Source organism: Dendrobates tinctorius, unplaced genomic scaffold, assembly GCF_039654945.1.
Source record: "Dendrobates tinctorius isolate UK_male_01 unplaced genomic scaffold, ASM3965494v1 ptg000116l, whole genome shotgun sequence".
NCBI classification, from domain to species: domain Eukaryota; kingdom Metazoa; phylum Chordata; class Amphibia; order Anura; family Dendrobatidae; genus Dendrobates; species Dendrobates tinctorius.
In genome coordinates this window covers 4,445,652-4,461,461 of record NW_027361784.1, presented here as the reverse complement: position 1 = coordinate 4,461,461, position 15,810 = coordinate 4,445,652, and the positions used below count along the sequence as shown (strand labels likewise).

The following is a 15,810-nucleotide window of genomic DNA, read 5'->3' as shown; positions in this document are numbered from 1 at the left end:
CACTATCAGAGTCCCACTGTATAGTGTGAAACATCTCCTGATCATCCAATAGGTTCACGGTCCCAGGAGTCGAATATGAAAATCTTCAGCTGACCTGGAGGAAATAGAAAAAAAAAGAGTGGAGTATCAGTCCTTACCAGAAATCTCAGTAAAATAATTAAGAAGTCTACACTGATTGATATGAACCATTTTAACAACTTTGTAGCTTGAAATTTGAGCAAAGACTTAATTATTGTAGTTGGAATATAAGGCACAAGTCTATCATTAACCCGTTTGTAGTACAAGCACTCCCCCTCAATGGGCAGGGACTCAAGGGAATTGAACAGATATGAGTCTCCATCCTTCTCCTGTGCTTTTACGAGATATTGAAGAGAAGAATAAACAAGGTGGGGCTCTCGGGGTTTTTTTAGTAACTGCAGCGATGACTTCTTGGGGATATTTGTCCTCGCCTGTGAGTGCAGCTTCCCTGGCTGCGTGATCTACATATGCATTGCCAAGGATGTGAGGGTCAGGAATTAGCCTTTGGTGTCCTTTAATTTTGCAGAAGGACCATAATTTTGGAAATTCTTTACCCCGTTGCTCAATTTGTTTTAGAATGTCTGCATGCTGCAAGGGCTTGTTCTGAGAATCAACCATCCCCCTAAGGGCCCATACATTAAGATATAGAGTGAGTGACGACACGACATATGCGCTATCACTGAAGATATTCATTGGCTCTGGACACACGAGAATGACCTGTAGAGCTGCTTCCAACTCAGCTCTTTGAGCGGAGAAATGACCAGGGAGTTTATACTGCAGCAGCAATGGCTTAGCTGGAAACCACACAGCGAAGCCTGTGACGTAATGCCCCTCATGCCAATAGCGAGCTCCGTCAATATAGGCACAGGGGATTCCCTCTTGAAAGTCTGCTCAGAAGGGAGAGGGAGTAACATTAGCCTGTTCAATTTGACAATCGTGACTTTTTCCTGCATACTGCATCATCTGGGCTAAGTGATATTTCTCACCCACTTCGATTTGTAAGTCTCTAGTCTCAAAATCAATGATCCATTGGGCCATTCTCTGTGAACTAATACCTGAAGCTTTTCCCTTCAGCAAAGTTTTTAAGGTGACATGTGGGGTCTGTAGAATTAAAGGAGCAAATCCCACTATATGCTTCACTTGATTCATAGTCCAGTGCACGCCCAGTAGGTCCTTCATGCACTGAGTGAATCCTTTTTCCACGGGGGTCAGCAACCTAGAGTAATAACCTAGGGCATACAACTGACTAGACACTTCTGAGCTTTCTTTGGGCCATTTTTGTAGGAGCACTGAAGAAATAGAGATATCACTGGTGTGAGTCTGAATGTAGAAAGGCTGGGAAGGGTCAGGGTTAATCAATGCAGTAGCTGCCGTAAGGGCGCGCTTCAATCCCTCAAAAGCCTGTAAGGCGGCTCCCTCTACATTAACAGGGTCAAAGTCATTATCAACATTTTTCAATAAATCATACAGTGGTTTAGCCAAATAAGCAAAATCTTCAATGAATTCTCTGGAAAAATTAATAAGACCCAAAAATTTTCTGAGTTCAGTAATATTAGTTGGTATGGGGACAGCCTGAATAGCTTTAACCCTATCATGCATGGGCTTCTTTCCTTCTGCTGAGACAGACACACCCAGAAATTTAACCTCTGATTTCATCAATTGTACTTTATCTAGACTCATTTTGAGTCCTGCCTCTTGTAAAGCCTGACAAACATTTTCAAGGGTTTCTCTGTGTTCACATTCATCGACAGTTTGAATCAATAAATCATCCACATTCTGTAAGACTTTGTCTCCGTAGCCAAGGGATTCTAACATCTGAGCCAATGCCTGATGGAAATACACAGGAGAACTGTGAAATCCCATGGGCAACCGCGTGCGAAGCGGAGTGCAGATTCAGGTGTTAGGGGTACTGAGAAAAAGCCATTTGCAATATCCAAACAAGAAAATACCTTACAATCACTCCTCAGCTGTGACATAACTTCAGGGACAGATGCCACAAGGTGAGCAGCTGAGGGAGTGTACTTATTTACAAGTCTCAGGTCTACTACCATTCGAAAACTGCCATCTTCCTTTTTTACAGGTAGAATAGGACTGTTACATGGAGAATTACCTTTCACAACAACACCTTGTTTCTCCAATTCACTGACTGCTACCCTTATGTAAGGGATTGCGTCCTCCGGAATACGGTACTGACGCTGGAAAGGTGGCAGTTTTTCACCATCAATTTTAACCTGAGTTTGCATTAACCCACAATCAGTTTTCTTTGAGATCCACAATTCAGGGAACTTTTGCTTCAATTCATTCTTTAAAGCATCATTGTCAGTGTTTTCAACATTTTCATTAGCACCTAATCCGAAGCTAGCAATGGGTAATTTATGACACTCCTCCTCCTCTACAGGGACAATTACAGAACAGATAGTGGCTTCTTTCTTCCGCCACAAGACTTTGTTACATAAATCAACAACAATTCCCATTGCTCCCAAAACATCAGTTCCCAAAATAGTGTACCGTAACTGTGGGTTTACCCAAAAAGCGCATCGAAGACCCCTTTGCTTCGATCCCCCTGTGTCCTGAAATCTCAGGTTTACTGGACGACTTTTTACTGCTTGAATACAGGAGTCCTCAAATTCTACAAAAGTGTAGTCTCAGGCAGTCCAGGGGGTGACTGCAATTTGTGTCGTGTTATTGAAACTGAGGCTCCTGTATCGATGAGGATGTCTTCCCAAGACAGCCCCTCCATTCTCCCTCTGACATAAGGTCTACCGTCCTTGCCCAGGGAAAGGGGGGCAAGGAGGGTAAGGGGAACAGGGGGAGCACTCCATCAATCAGTGTTACCTGCCGTGGGAAGTCCGAAAAATCCATCATCCCCATCTGGACACGGCTTCCGTCCAACAGCTGCCACCTCCGCCCCAAAGAGATCCCTGGTCAGGGTCCGGTCCTCATGTTCCCGCAGCTCCTTAATCAGCGGAGCATAGGGACGAGGAGGAGTGACCCCTCCCTGAATAGCATGGACCTCCGGGAGCGGATGAGTGAAAGCTATTGGGGAGGGAGCAGGAGCAGAAGGCTCCTGTGAGACTGGGTTAACCATTTGAAGACCGTTGTACTGCTGATACTGCCTAGGGTCATTCACTGCTGGATACGGAGGTCTAACTCCGAAAGGTGGTCTAGAGAACTCCCGGGTCTGTTGGGGGTTAAATGGTGCCCGGGGTTCTTGGGGAGCAATCCCTGGCTCAAGGTTGGGACAAAAACGCCTAACGTCCTAAATGTCCACGAAAATAACACAAGGGGGGACCTCTCATAGGATCCTGTGGGGGCTCTGCCGAACGGGACCTGCCCATTCTCAGCAGCTGCGCATACCCCCCCGGAACTCCTGGCCTCCCCTAATCAGCAGATACACCCCGAGGTGAATGGCATGCAAAAACATTAGACTCATCACCCTTCACCTCGGACTGCATCGTCCTAACAAAACACTTTCCTCCCAATTAGGCAAATTTTTTTATAAATTTAAGATGGATCAGGAACATTTGGTCAGGGATATTTTTCTCGGGGTTGAAGCAGCTTCACACCTAACCTAGGGTCTGCATGTGCTGAAGCTGTTGGGACAATATATCTTTCCTCAACTGTATCTGCATAAGCTGGAGCTGTTGGGACACTATATCTTGTTATGTACTACTTCACTCATTCTCCTAACTCTTCTCCAGTCTACAAGTGTATTTACATCAGCACTGTGTTTCGAAGCTGCAGTGTCCATCTGTGACATAACTGCTCTCAGCTGCTGCTGCTCGCACCCCTCCTCTCTGTGCTTCGCTGCTAGCTCCAGCATCTCATTCAGCTTTTCTGATCTCTCCCTATATGCTGCCCCTCCCCGGGTGATCATGTTAATATATTGTTGTGTAGACTATTTATCAAGAGCCTGATCAAAGGTTATGACTGTCTTACACAAAGCCACTACTTGGCTATTAGCTTAACCTAGCGAATTTTTTCTATCTAGTTCCCTGTTCTCTGTGGTAAACCATCGCATACAATTTAACCACGTGGTTTCCACATTAACCCCCTCCAGCTGGGGTGTGCCAGCATATTTCTCTGCCTGCTTCCGTAACCACTCCATATTTACAGTGGTCTACAAGGACGAGTTTTACTCTGTCCTAGTATCAACAAATGCAATTTAAGCAAAGTTAGATACTCACACCTCTCTCGAATGGAAGACCTCCTGCAGGCTGGGTCGACCAGATATCAAAAGAGGTGCAGCCGTGATTCCAGCCTCACTCGTTAGCTTGCCAGGCGTCTCCCCACGCCCTTTTAAAGCTTCTTGCTACCCGGCACAACAAATTCTCACGTCCTTGTAGATAGCTTCTTCTTAGTTACTCATCTTTTTATAGTCTTTTTCTTTGTCCGTGGTTTTATTAAAAAAAATCGGGCAGGCGGTTTCAGAGCGATCACGAGAGGTTCTCCTTCAGGCTGGCTTCCTTTGACCGGTTTAACGTATGGCCATACGCGTTTCTTTTATTTTTTCTCTTCCTCTTCCCACCTCCAAGCCCTCATCTGCGGCTTCTTCCACAAAGGTTCTTCTGGAGGCCACTCTCCGGAGCTGCTTCTCCTGGCTGGCTCGCCACTTGTAAGAAAAAGTCCTACTGAGAGCTGGAAGAGTCGGGAAGAAGTTCCACAGACGATCTCTTATCAAGCTGAGGTCGAAGTTTATTCGGAGATACACGGCAAAACAGATACAGAATAACAGAGGAGCTGGAATATGCGGGCAAAAACAGGAATTCAGACGGGCAGAGATTTGCTAGGAGGTCTGGCGGTGATAAGGCTCTGTGCCCTGGCCATGGTGAGGCACGGTGGCATGATGGCGATGGAATGGCCCCGATCGACAGTAACAGGGGCTTCTTATACATTATCAGAACAAAGAAAGCTGCATTTTGCCGCAGAGGGCGTTAACATTATAATTCTAAGGCGTTTTCATGGTAATCTACAGAAACGTGGTTTAGAAAAGAGAATATAATGACATAATACGAAGATATTAATTAACATTTCTTCAAGCAACACTAAAACCCATAAGTCATTGGTATCTATGGCTACTGTCCTAAAATCTTATCATTGTCTCCAGTCTAGGTCCCTAAATTCTTACATCCTGACATTTTAACTCCTCTACTCTTCGCTACCACACTATCACGTATAAGCATACTGGCCATATATTTGGTGACCTGTGATCCTATTGATTGATCCAATCTTCCTCTACGCACATCGGCTGAGGTTGCTAGGAGACATGATCTCATTTTCCATCCTCCATTTAATACATTTTATCAGCTCTTTTGTAAAAGTTGAATCTTCTCTAACTTTCAACAAAATGGCTGCTAGAGACAACATGGCCGCTCAGTATATTATGACTGACCATTCTCTTACACTGACGGCCAACATTCAAGTTTCCTGCTGAATTGCCAGTATAGAAAATGCACATTACTAGAACCTGACTCCCTGCTTTTAAAGCAGATTTTACATCATGAAAGGTTATTTTCAGCAACACAAAGTCCAAATCCACTTTTGTGAGGATCCAGAAGAACGGCCGAAATCAATGTGTTAGGTTTACACCAACCCTTCATCAGGCCTTCAAGTTGAGACACCAGGGTTCTCATGCAGAAGAGGGGAAACGGTGATCATAGGGTCATAGCCTTAAATGTGTAAACCAATCTGATGTCCCAAGTCGCAACACCTCTGGACCATTCTTCTCTTCCTGTGTCTCAAATTGAATACCTGATGAAGATTTGTTGTAAACCCGAGATGTTGCTTTGACTTCTTTTGTTCTTTATTATCGCAATAGTAGATTAAAGCAACGTTTCGGGTTCACAACACTACTTCATCAGGATTTTAAGGTTTGACCTCAAGATTCTTAGAAAGAAGAGGGATAATAGTCCAGGAGGTGTTGCCATACAGACACCATACCATAGACTCGTAATGGTCTGCATGTTTGAGGCTATTACCCCATCACCGATGTTTTCTCTTGCTCATTAGGCATTCAGGTTGAGACTCCAGGATTCTCATGAAGGCGTGTTGTAATCCTCAAATGTTGCTTTATTTACTCTGTTCTTCTGGAGTCTCACCAAAAGTATTAATTGCATATGTAGGGACTGTATTTGGATCTGAATTTTGTGGTGTTTCACCATGAAGCTTTGTCTGGTGTGCCATTCCACAACAATTCTGGATTGGATGGGATAGTGGCCAGCCCACCAATATGTACTAATGGGGAGAGAACCTGCCTACAACTTCTAACATGTGCACTAAATATGTACATGAGGCTCCATTAGCCCATTCAGTGACCCAAAGTGCCCTCTTGGCCTCCTTCCGACTGCCATACATTACTATACTGTGTATAAACAAAATACTTTAAAATCAATTACCCAGCTTACGACCACAAACTTTGCTCTTTATGAGCACCTCCTAGGGACCCCATCTCTGGCAAAGGGATCAGGTCAGTAAAGCATTTGAAGCTGCACAATAGAGTCTTGCTGTGCTTCCATGAGTGTAAGGGAGCTGATCTGAAACAATCCTGTGCAGTGTGGGAGGCAGTCTGCGGTATAGCAAACGTATAGCCGGTGACTATTTGTGAGTTTGGCTACATGTTATCAATTGGTGATACTATTGGGGGGTGCAGAGGTAGCAATCCCACCTGGACATAAGGTAGATGTGGTAGAAGCGGTGAGGATGCCATTTTATCGCATTGCTTGCCTTTTACAAAAGATTTTTATTAGGACCGTCTTTGCACGTCACCTACTGGAACTGTCTCTAAATATACTTTAGAATATCTTCCAGTTTCTTATAGAAAAACACACAGAATAAAAATAACTATTTTATTAAATCAATTTTCAGGTTTTTTTTTTTTTTAATTAATTTATTTTTTTTTATTTTAAGGAAAGAAAAAATGCGACCGGAGCAGATTTCGTTGTGACAACGGAAAATGTATCTCCGAAACGTTAAAATGCAATCACATGGACGACTGTGGGGACGGTTCAGATGAGAAGTTGTGTGCCAAGCTGAATCGCCCCACAGAGGCGGCCTTTCAGCCCTGTGCTTCCAGTCAGTTTCAGTGCCTGTCGCGTTTCACCAAAGCCTACACTTGCCTGCCTAACTCTGTGAAATGTGATGGGAACATTGACTGCCTGGACTTGGGAGATGAGATTGATTGTGAATTGCCTACCTGTGGGCAGTCACTGAAATACTTCTACGGTGCATTCAGCTCCCCCAACTACCCCGACTTCTACCCACCAGGCAGCAACTGCACATGGCTTATTGACACCGGGGATCGCCGGAAGGTTATTCTGCGTTTTACAGACTTCAAGCTGGATGGAACCGGCTATGGCGATTATGTAAAAATTTACGATGGGCTGGAGGAAAACACTCGTAAACTTTTGCGAGTTTTAACCGCTTTCGATTCCCACACTCCACTTACAGTGGTCTCCTCGTCGGGGCAAATCCGGGTCCATTTTTGTGCTGATAAGGTGAATGCGGCCAGAGGATTCAATGCCACCTACCAAGTGGACGGTTTCTGTCTCCCGTGGGAGATTCCCTGCGGGGGTAACTGGGGCTGTTACACTGAGCAGCAGCGATGCGATGGCTACTGGCATTGCCCCAATGGAAGGGATGAGTTGAACTGTTCAATGTGCCAAAAAGATGAATTCCCTTGCTCCAGAAATGGGGTGTGCTACCCGCGCTCTGACCGCTGTAATTACCAAAACCATTGCCCCAATGGCTCAGATGAGAAAAACTGCTTCTTTTGCCAGCCAGGAAATTTTCACTGCAAAAATAACAGATGCGTCTTTGAAAGTTGGGTGTGCGATTCTCAAGACGACTGCGGTGACGGGAGCGACGAGGAAAACTGTCCGGTAATTGTGCCCACGCGGGTCATCACCGCGGCGGTGATTGGCAGCCTCATCTGTGGGCTACTTCTGGTGATTGCATTGGGATGTACCTGCAAGCTCTACTCGCTACGCATGTTTGAGCGCAGGTAAGTATTTCATAAACACCATTTTTTAGATTTTATTATTATTACTATGATTATTATTACAATTACCGTACATTTTTGTTCTTTTTATGAAAAAAAAAATCGATGTAGGTTGAATCAGGTTTGTTTTTTTTTTTGTTTTTTTTTTTTTCAAATCAGATTTAATGTGACGAATATAGGGAATAAATATCATTAAGGCTATGAGTACCCACGTATGCAGAAAATTCCTGACTGAAAACCGGACTCCTTCTCAGAAAACGCTTGTTTTTTTTCCGGAGCATCCCCAGTCTCATAAAAAATAGTTAAAAATGCGGATTTTTCCGCAAAATTAATGAGCATGCTGTGTTTTTTACCGCAATGCGTTTTTTTCGCGGAAAAAAACGCATCAATATGTGCAGAATTCATTAAAATGAATGGGATGCTTCTTGTAAGCGTTTTTTAAGCGTTTTTGCCGGTAAAAAACGCTTACGTGTGCACAGAGCCTTAGTCTTTTTTGTGTTTTGTTTTTTTGGTTTTGTTTTTTCCCCACATCCCAGGTAGGGTCTGACTGTTTTGTAGGCTCCCTCTCATTCCTTTCCCCACCACTACTTTCCTACCCAGCCTTAATTCCTGCTCACCTCTAACCACCCTTCATCCCCCAAAAGGAAAAGGGCATGAATCGAAAATATGGGTTAGGAACTTCTGTACCCGGTATCCTGTTGCCAGGGCTCTGCCTTGGAGGTACGGTACCGCTTGATGTGTTGTGACATCGGCCGAAGGTTACACATGACCTCCCCCAGGCACAGCAATAGATGGGGACATGCAAGCACCACTATGGAGAGCTCAGCAACTTGCTTCAGTTCAGAGTATGCGCCATCATGTAGCTGTAATAGCCCCTTAGTCTGATGTTTTGGGGCTGTTTTTTATTATCTCTTGGTTTTTCTCCTTCTTAAAGGTCCTTTGAAACCCAACTTTCACGCGTGGAGGCTGATTTATTGAGACGGGAAGCCCCTCCATCTTATGGCCAACTGATTGCTCAAGGCTTAATCCCACCAGTGGAGGACTTTCCGGTCTGCTCTCCAAACCAGGTAAATGTCTGAATTCATTAGGACCCTAAAGGCTCTGTTACACATAACTATGTTCCAGCGATTCCACCAACGATCCGGCATGGATGGGATCGCTGGGACATCGTTAGGCTGATCGCTGGTGAGCTGTCACATAGACAGACTCGCCAGCGATCAGGACCAGCGAGCAAGCTGGTTTCCAAGGTAAACAGTGAGTAACTAAGAGCCGCACGGCTCCTAGATACCCCCTGTTTACATTGGAAACCAGCGTGCAGCGTCGCTGACCGTTGCTCTCCTGCTGCAACACGCAGCGATGAGTGCTGGCCAGCGGGAGACCAATGATCAAAAACCGGCCCAGGACGATCCTGCACGATCAGCGATACCCGGCACGGTTGCTGATCCATGTCACACACAACGATATCGCTGGCGAGATTGCTGTGGCGTCACAAAATCAGCGCTCTCACTGGCGATATCGCTGTGTGTGACGGGGCCTTTAGACTATGTGTGCACAATAGGGAAGAGCAGCGGTTTGGACACATCTCACCTGAGCTGCGTTCTACAGTACAGCCACAGTGGATGGGATTTATAGAAAGCCCATGCTCACTGTGCTCCCATTTAACGCTGTGTAAACTCATCCGCGGTGCAGGTTTATGAGCCACAGCATGTTATCTGCAGCGTAGTCTCACACACAGCCATTCATTAGATGCGGTAAATCCACATGGTTCATTGAACACATGCGAGTTTACCTGCGTGATTAGAACACAGCGTTTTGGATGCAGTGAAAATACGCTGCATCCAAAACGCTGTTATATCCTGATCATGGGCACATAGTAAGGCCTCTTTCACACTTCAGTTTTTTGCAATCAGTCACAATCCGCCAGGTTTTGAAAAAAAACGGATCCTCAATTTTCTTTTGAGGATCCGTTTTTTTCCCCATTGACTTCCATTAGTGGCGGATTGTGACTGATTGCCGTCCGTTGCATCCGTTTTTTTTTTGAGGATCCACCAAAAGTTGCTGTCCGTCACCATCCTCAAAGATTTCAAAACGGAGCTTGCAACGTTTTTTTCTCTGGCGGATCCTCCAGACACTCATTTAACCCGAAATTCTTTCTGGGGTGCCGGACAAAAAAAAAAAAATTCTTTCTCTTTCTCTCTCTCTCTCTTTCTCTCTCTCTCTTTCTTTCTCTCTCTCTCTCTTTCTCTCTCTCTCTCTTTCTCTCTCTCTCTCTTTCTCTCTCTTTCTCTCTCTCTCTCTCTCTTTCTTTCTCTCTCTCTCTCTCTCTCTCTCTCTCTCTCTCTCTCTCTCTCTCTCTCTTTCTCTCTCTCTCTTTCTCTCTCTCTCTCTCTCTCTCTCTCTCTCTCTCTCTCTCTCTCTCTCTTTCTCTCTCTCTCTCTTTCTCTCTCTCTCTCTTTCTCTCTTTCTCTCTTTCTCTCTCTCTCTTTTTCTCTTTCTCTCTCTCTTTTTCTCTTTCTCTCTCTCTTTCTCTTTCTTTCTTTCTCTCTCTTTCTCTCTCTCTCTCTTTCTCTCTCTCTCTCTTTCTCTCTCTTTCTCTTTCTCTTTCTCTCTCTCTTTCTCTCTCTCTTTCTCTCTCTCTCTCTTTCTCTCTCTTTCCAGACTGCGATTCCTTTAAAATTCTTCATTTTGCGGATCCATCAAAAAAAACGGATGGGTGGCATCCGTTGTCATCAGTTCTAAAACGGATCCGCCATCCATCCTTTTGGCGGATTTTGACTGATGCAAAAAACTGAAGTGTGAAAGAGGCCTTAGGCTATGTTCATTAACCCCTACATCCCCGTGACTGTTTTCATCTTTATGACCAGTGACTAGTGTCACTTTGTGGTAACTCTGGAACGCTTCAACAGGTCCCACTGATTCTGAGATTTTTTTTTTTTTTCATGAATCATTGCTCTTTATGGTAGTGGCAAATTTAGGCCGATTTTTATATTTTTGGCTATTGGCGAAAATATCGGAAACTTGGCGGATATATTGCAATTTTCAAACTTTTTTAATTTTTATGCCCTTTAAACTAGTTACCAAATTTTTCAGACTATAAGACACATCGAACCATAAGATGAACCTAAGGTTTTAGAGGAGGAAATTAGAAAAAAAATTTAAGCAAAAATGTGGTAAATTCTGTACTATAATATCCTCATCTCTATCCTGGTATGATTGGCCCCCATCAGAAAAACATTTTAAAAAAAACACATACCATTATACTTGCCTTCCTTCACTCTCTCGCAGAGTCTTGTTCCAATGCCAGCAGCTGCTTTAACCCCTTAGGCTGAGTTCACACGTGGCGTTTTTTTCACGTTTCCGCGGCGGTTTTAACCGTGCGATTTTTGCCGCGAAAACGCAAAAAATAAGCATCCCATGCATTCCTATGGGATTCCGCAATGCTGTGCTAATGCTGCGGTTTTTACCGCGGCGGAATCTATTTGCGGTAAAAAACGCAGCATGCTCATTAATTTCAGAGTCGCGGCGATCCCGCACCCATAGGAATGCATTGTTCTGCTTACTTTCCGCATGTGGCTGTGCACACCATGCGAAAAGTAAGCAGAACATTTGTGGATGGTACCGACGGTCCGGAGGAGAGGAGACTGTCCTCCGGGCTTTGGGTACCATATCCCTGTAAAAAATAGAATCAAAAATAAATATTGTTATTCTCACCTTCCGACGCCCGCGCAGAATTCCCGCCTCTCTCCATGCTCCCGGTCCCAGTAAGCCTTTGCGAGCTATGACGTCCGTTCTCGCGGGATCATGAAGTCTCGCGGTCATTCGCGCGACGTCATCGCGAATGACCGCGAACCCGCGAGAACAGACGTCATCGCGGTAATTGTCGCAAAGGATTACTGGGATCGGGAGCGTGGAGAGAGGCGGGAAGGCAGCGCGGGACGTCGGAAGGTGAGAATAACAATATTTTTTTTTTTTTTTTATTATTATTATTTTTTACATTCTATCTTTTACTGTTGATGCTGCATAGGCAGTAAAAACACTGTTTGACGAGTGTGACCAACCTGTCAATCAGTTCTCCAAGCGATGCTTCAGATCGCTTGGAAAACGCTAGCAATTCTGCAAGCTAATTACGCTTGCAAAATGCTAGTTTTTCCGTGGGAATTTAAAATGCAATTTTCCCGTGGAATGGAATTCTGGAATTCTCACAGTAATTTCCGCGAGAGTTCCGCTACGTGTGAACCCAGCCTTAGTGACGGAGCCAAATTTTAAAAATCTGACCAGTGTCACTTTATGTGGTAATAACTCTGGAACACTTTGACAAATTCCAGTGATTTTCAGTTTGTTTTTTCGAGACACATTATACTTTATGATAATGGTAAATTTAGGTCGATATGTTTTGTGTTTATTTATAAAGAATAACAGAAAGTTGACAAAAATGAAAAAAAATAGCAGTTTTCAAACTTTGAATGATTATCACTTTAATCAAAATGGTCATACCATAGCAAAACATTAATAAATAAAATTTTCCACATGCCTGCTTTCCATCAGCACCATTTGTAAAATGCTATTTTATTTTGTTAGCCTTTTAGGAGGTTTAAAAATGTATCAGCAATTTTTTTACTTTTTCAAAGAAATTTACAAAATTATTTCTTTAGGGACCTGTCCAGGTTTGAAGTGCCTTTAGGGATCCTATGTATCGGAAAACCCCCAAAAGTGATACTATTTTAAAAACCGCACCCCCTGACATACTGAAAACTGCTGTCAGGTAGTTTATTAACCCTTCAGGTGCGTTTCAGGAATTAAGACAATGTGGCATGATAGGAATGAAAAAGTTGATTTTTACCATCTAAACGTCGCTGACTTTTGAACAGGTTAGTGTAGCCGGCAGACTCTAAGGCCGCTATTTGCTCATGATTTGCCATGTCAAACATAAGGACCACACAATCATGATCTCAGGGTGTCGATGGGGATAGAGGGAGAAACCACACTGTTTTAAACATTTTTATGATATAGTCACTATTTACATCAGAATCTAAGGGGTTAAACAGATATGGATGGTGACAACACTGATCGTTTGTGATACAGCAAATTGTCAGCTATAGTGTACAGCCGATAGCTGCTGGATTGTCACCTGTATGGGGATGCTATTCTCTTATATCTCAGGTCAGTTAACAGATGTATTGACGGTCATTAAGAGGTTAAGCTTGTAAGCAGCGCATGGCAGTGACGTCTTGCTCTGCTTACATGCCGAAGGGCAGCTGCGCCAGCATACTCGCTGCTCTCCACGCCTGGACTATGTATGTGGAGAGCAGTGAATATTCTTTATTAGCGGACATTCTGTCAGCCGCGGCCACCGGCTTCCTGCAGCTGCCAGGCGTTCACATGTGCCCACTACTAAAGGGAATGAATATTCGCTGCATTCCACGCCTATTGACTCCCTTAAGTAGCAGGGACATGCAAGAGCCCTACAACTGCAAGAAGCCAGCAGATGCGGCTAACAGCGTGTCTACTATTAAAGAGCAATGAATGTTCACTTCTTTCCACTCCCATGAGCATGGAATGCAGTGAATATTTATTTCTCTCGATCAGCGGGCACAGGAGTAAGCTGCAGCTGCCGACTCCAGCCTCCTGTGCCCCTCTACGCCACCACTGCCGCTCACCCACCTCCCCACCACAGCCAGAGCAGGTAATCCAGACTATAAGACGCACCCCCAATTTTTCTCCACATTTTTGGAGGAAAGAAGTGTCTTATAGTCCAGAAAATATTATTTGGTGACTAAATTTGACCACACTGTGAACGGAATATAATATATATACGAACAAAAGGGAAATCCAGGATTGGAGTAAAATGATGCTTTTCTTTATTTCTTAAACAAGGTTAAAAAGACGACCCACAAGGATCAGGAACCAGAGTGCATGGCAGAAATAAATGCAAATGGGACTACGCGTTTCGGCGACCTAATCCGCCTTCTTCACGGTCCAAACGGTTTGGACCGTGAAGAAGGCGGATTAGGTCGCCGAAACGCGTAGTCCCATTTGCATTTATTTCTGCCATGCACTCTGGTTCCTGATCCTTATGGGTCGTCTTCTTAACCTTGTTTAAGAAATAAAGAAAAGCATCATTTTACTCCAACCCTGGTTTGCTGAGTTCTTGCTGGATTTCCTTTTTGTTCTCCTATTGAAGGATTTACTCCTAATCCAGTCTGTGCAGGAACTTGATTACCAGGTGGGAAAGACCCATGAGTCTCATTGCTGCAGCTAGACACTGACATATAAAATATATATATATTCCGTTCACAGCGTGGTAAAATTGATAAGGCACCTTCCATTCTTCGGGTCAGTACGATGGCAGTATTATTTCATATCTTTTATGTTTTGCTGCTTTTACAAAATAAAAACAATTTTATAAAAAGAATTGTTTTAGCATTGGTTTATTTTGCTATAAGTTTTTTTTTTTTTTTTTTTTTTCCACTGATGGAGCTATGCGGCAACTTGCCGGACAAGATGACGTTTTCAGCGATACTATTTTTATTTACATTCCACTTCTTGATCGCAATTTTCCCACTTTCTGTTCAGCAAGATGATGGAAAAAGCTTAGTTTTTTAACATGTTTATTTTTTTCATGGTGTTCTCTGAAGAGCGTAATTAGTGGGACAGTGTTATAGATCAGGTTGTACCAGACACGGTGATACTAAATATGTGTACTTTCTATTTGTTTTTACATTTAATATATGCATTTTTATTTTACTTTATTATTTATTTATTTTTTAACTTTTTACTTTACCTGCCCTGATCGCTGATCTAATCAGTGCAGGAGCTTACAGGCCACTGTACCTGGATGACCCCGCTGCCAAACTTTCAGCCTGCGGTCACCATGGAGACCATTGGCACAACACTCACAATCGCGTTGTGCCGATCGGAGCTAAAAAGGCGCTCCTTCCCCCTCTAACCAGATTGCTGTTCACAGCTGCATCAGAGGGGTTAAACGCCCGCAATTGGCACTAGCACTAATCATGGGTGTTTCTGCAGGGTGTCAGCTAGAATATATAGCTGGTGCCTGCCAATGACATGCCACTACACAATTGTCATGAACTAGTTAAAAGGTTGTTTAACCCCTTAGTGTCCAGTGACAGACAGTCCGTCATGGCTGGGTGTCAGTTCCCACCCCAGGACAGACTGTGTCCATCATGCATTTAAACTATTACTGCATGTGCGCAGTGACAGTTCCGTGCTGACAGGTGTCTGACAGCTGAGAGGCACTGGAAGAACTACAGGGACCCGTGCTGTCGTCCCCACACCCAGAACGCAGTGATCAGTCAGTCTGACTGACCGATCACAGCACAATCGCACAGGAGATGTTGAAATATCAGCATCTCCCACCCGGTCAGTGCAGGAGCTCAGCGCTGCCGGTGGCCTAGCGTCTGCACTAACAGCCAGGAGCACTGTCGGCGTCGCCCCTGGATGTTAACCCCCTAAATGCTGCGATCAAGCACAATCGCAGTGTTCAGGAGGGAGGGAGAGCTCCCTCTGCCTTCAGATCTTCGTCCCCGCGGGGCCCGATTGTTGCCATGGTGATCCAGGGTCATCAAGCTATGGAAAGCCTTTGAAACCATGCTCGCAGCATGGTGTCAGAAGCTTTCAGCATAGGTATAATGCACTGCAATGCATTATGCCTGCAATCAAAGTGAAAAAAGTGAAAGTCCCATGAAGGGACTAGGTAAATAAAATAAACAAAAAAGTACACATGTTTAGTATCGCCGCATCTGGAATAATCCGATCTATAAAAGTTTCACGCTAGT

The 15,810-nt window shown here is 44.2% G+C and overlaps 1 protein-coding gene across 3 annotated transcripts in view; it reads left to right on the top strand.

Annotated features, from left to right (window-relative positions):
• LRP12 (LDL receptor related protein 12) overlaps window positions 1-15,810 on the top strand; it is a 78,981-nt gene that overhangs the window by 50,401 nt on the left and 12,770 nt on the right. For all 3 annotated transcript variants that reach the window (XM_073590170.1, XM_073590169.1, XM_073590172.1), the window contains exons 6-7: window positions 6,925-8,017; window positions 8,949-9,081. In XM_073590170.1, the coding sequence (XP_073446271.1) occupies window positions 6,925-8,017; window positions 8,949-9,081 (1,226 nt within the window). The remainder of the gene's footprint in view (window positions 1-6,924; window positions 8,018-8,948; window positions 9,082-15,810) is intronic.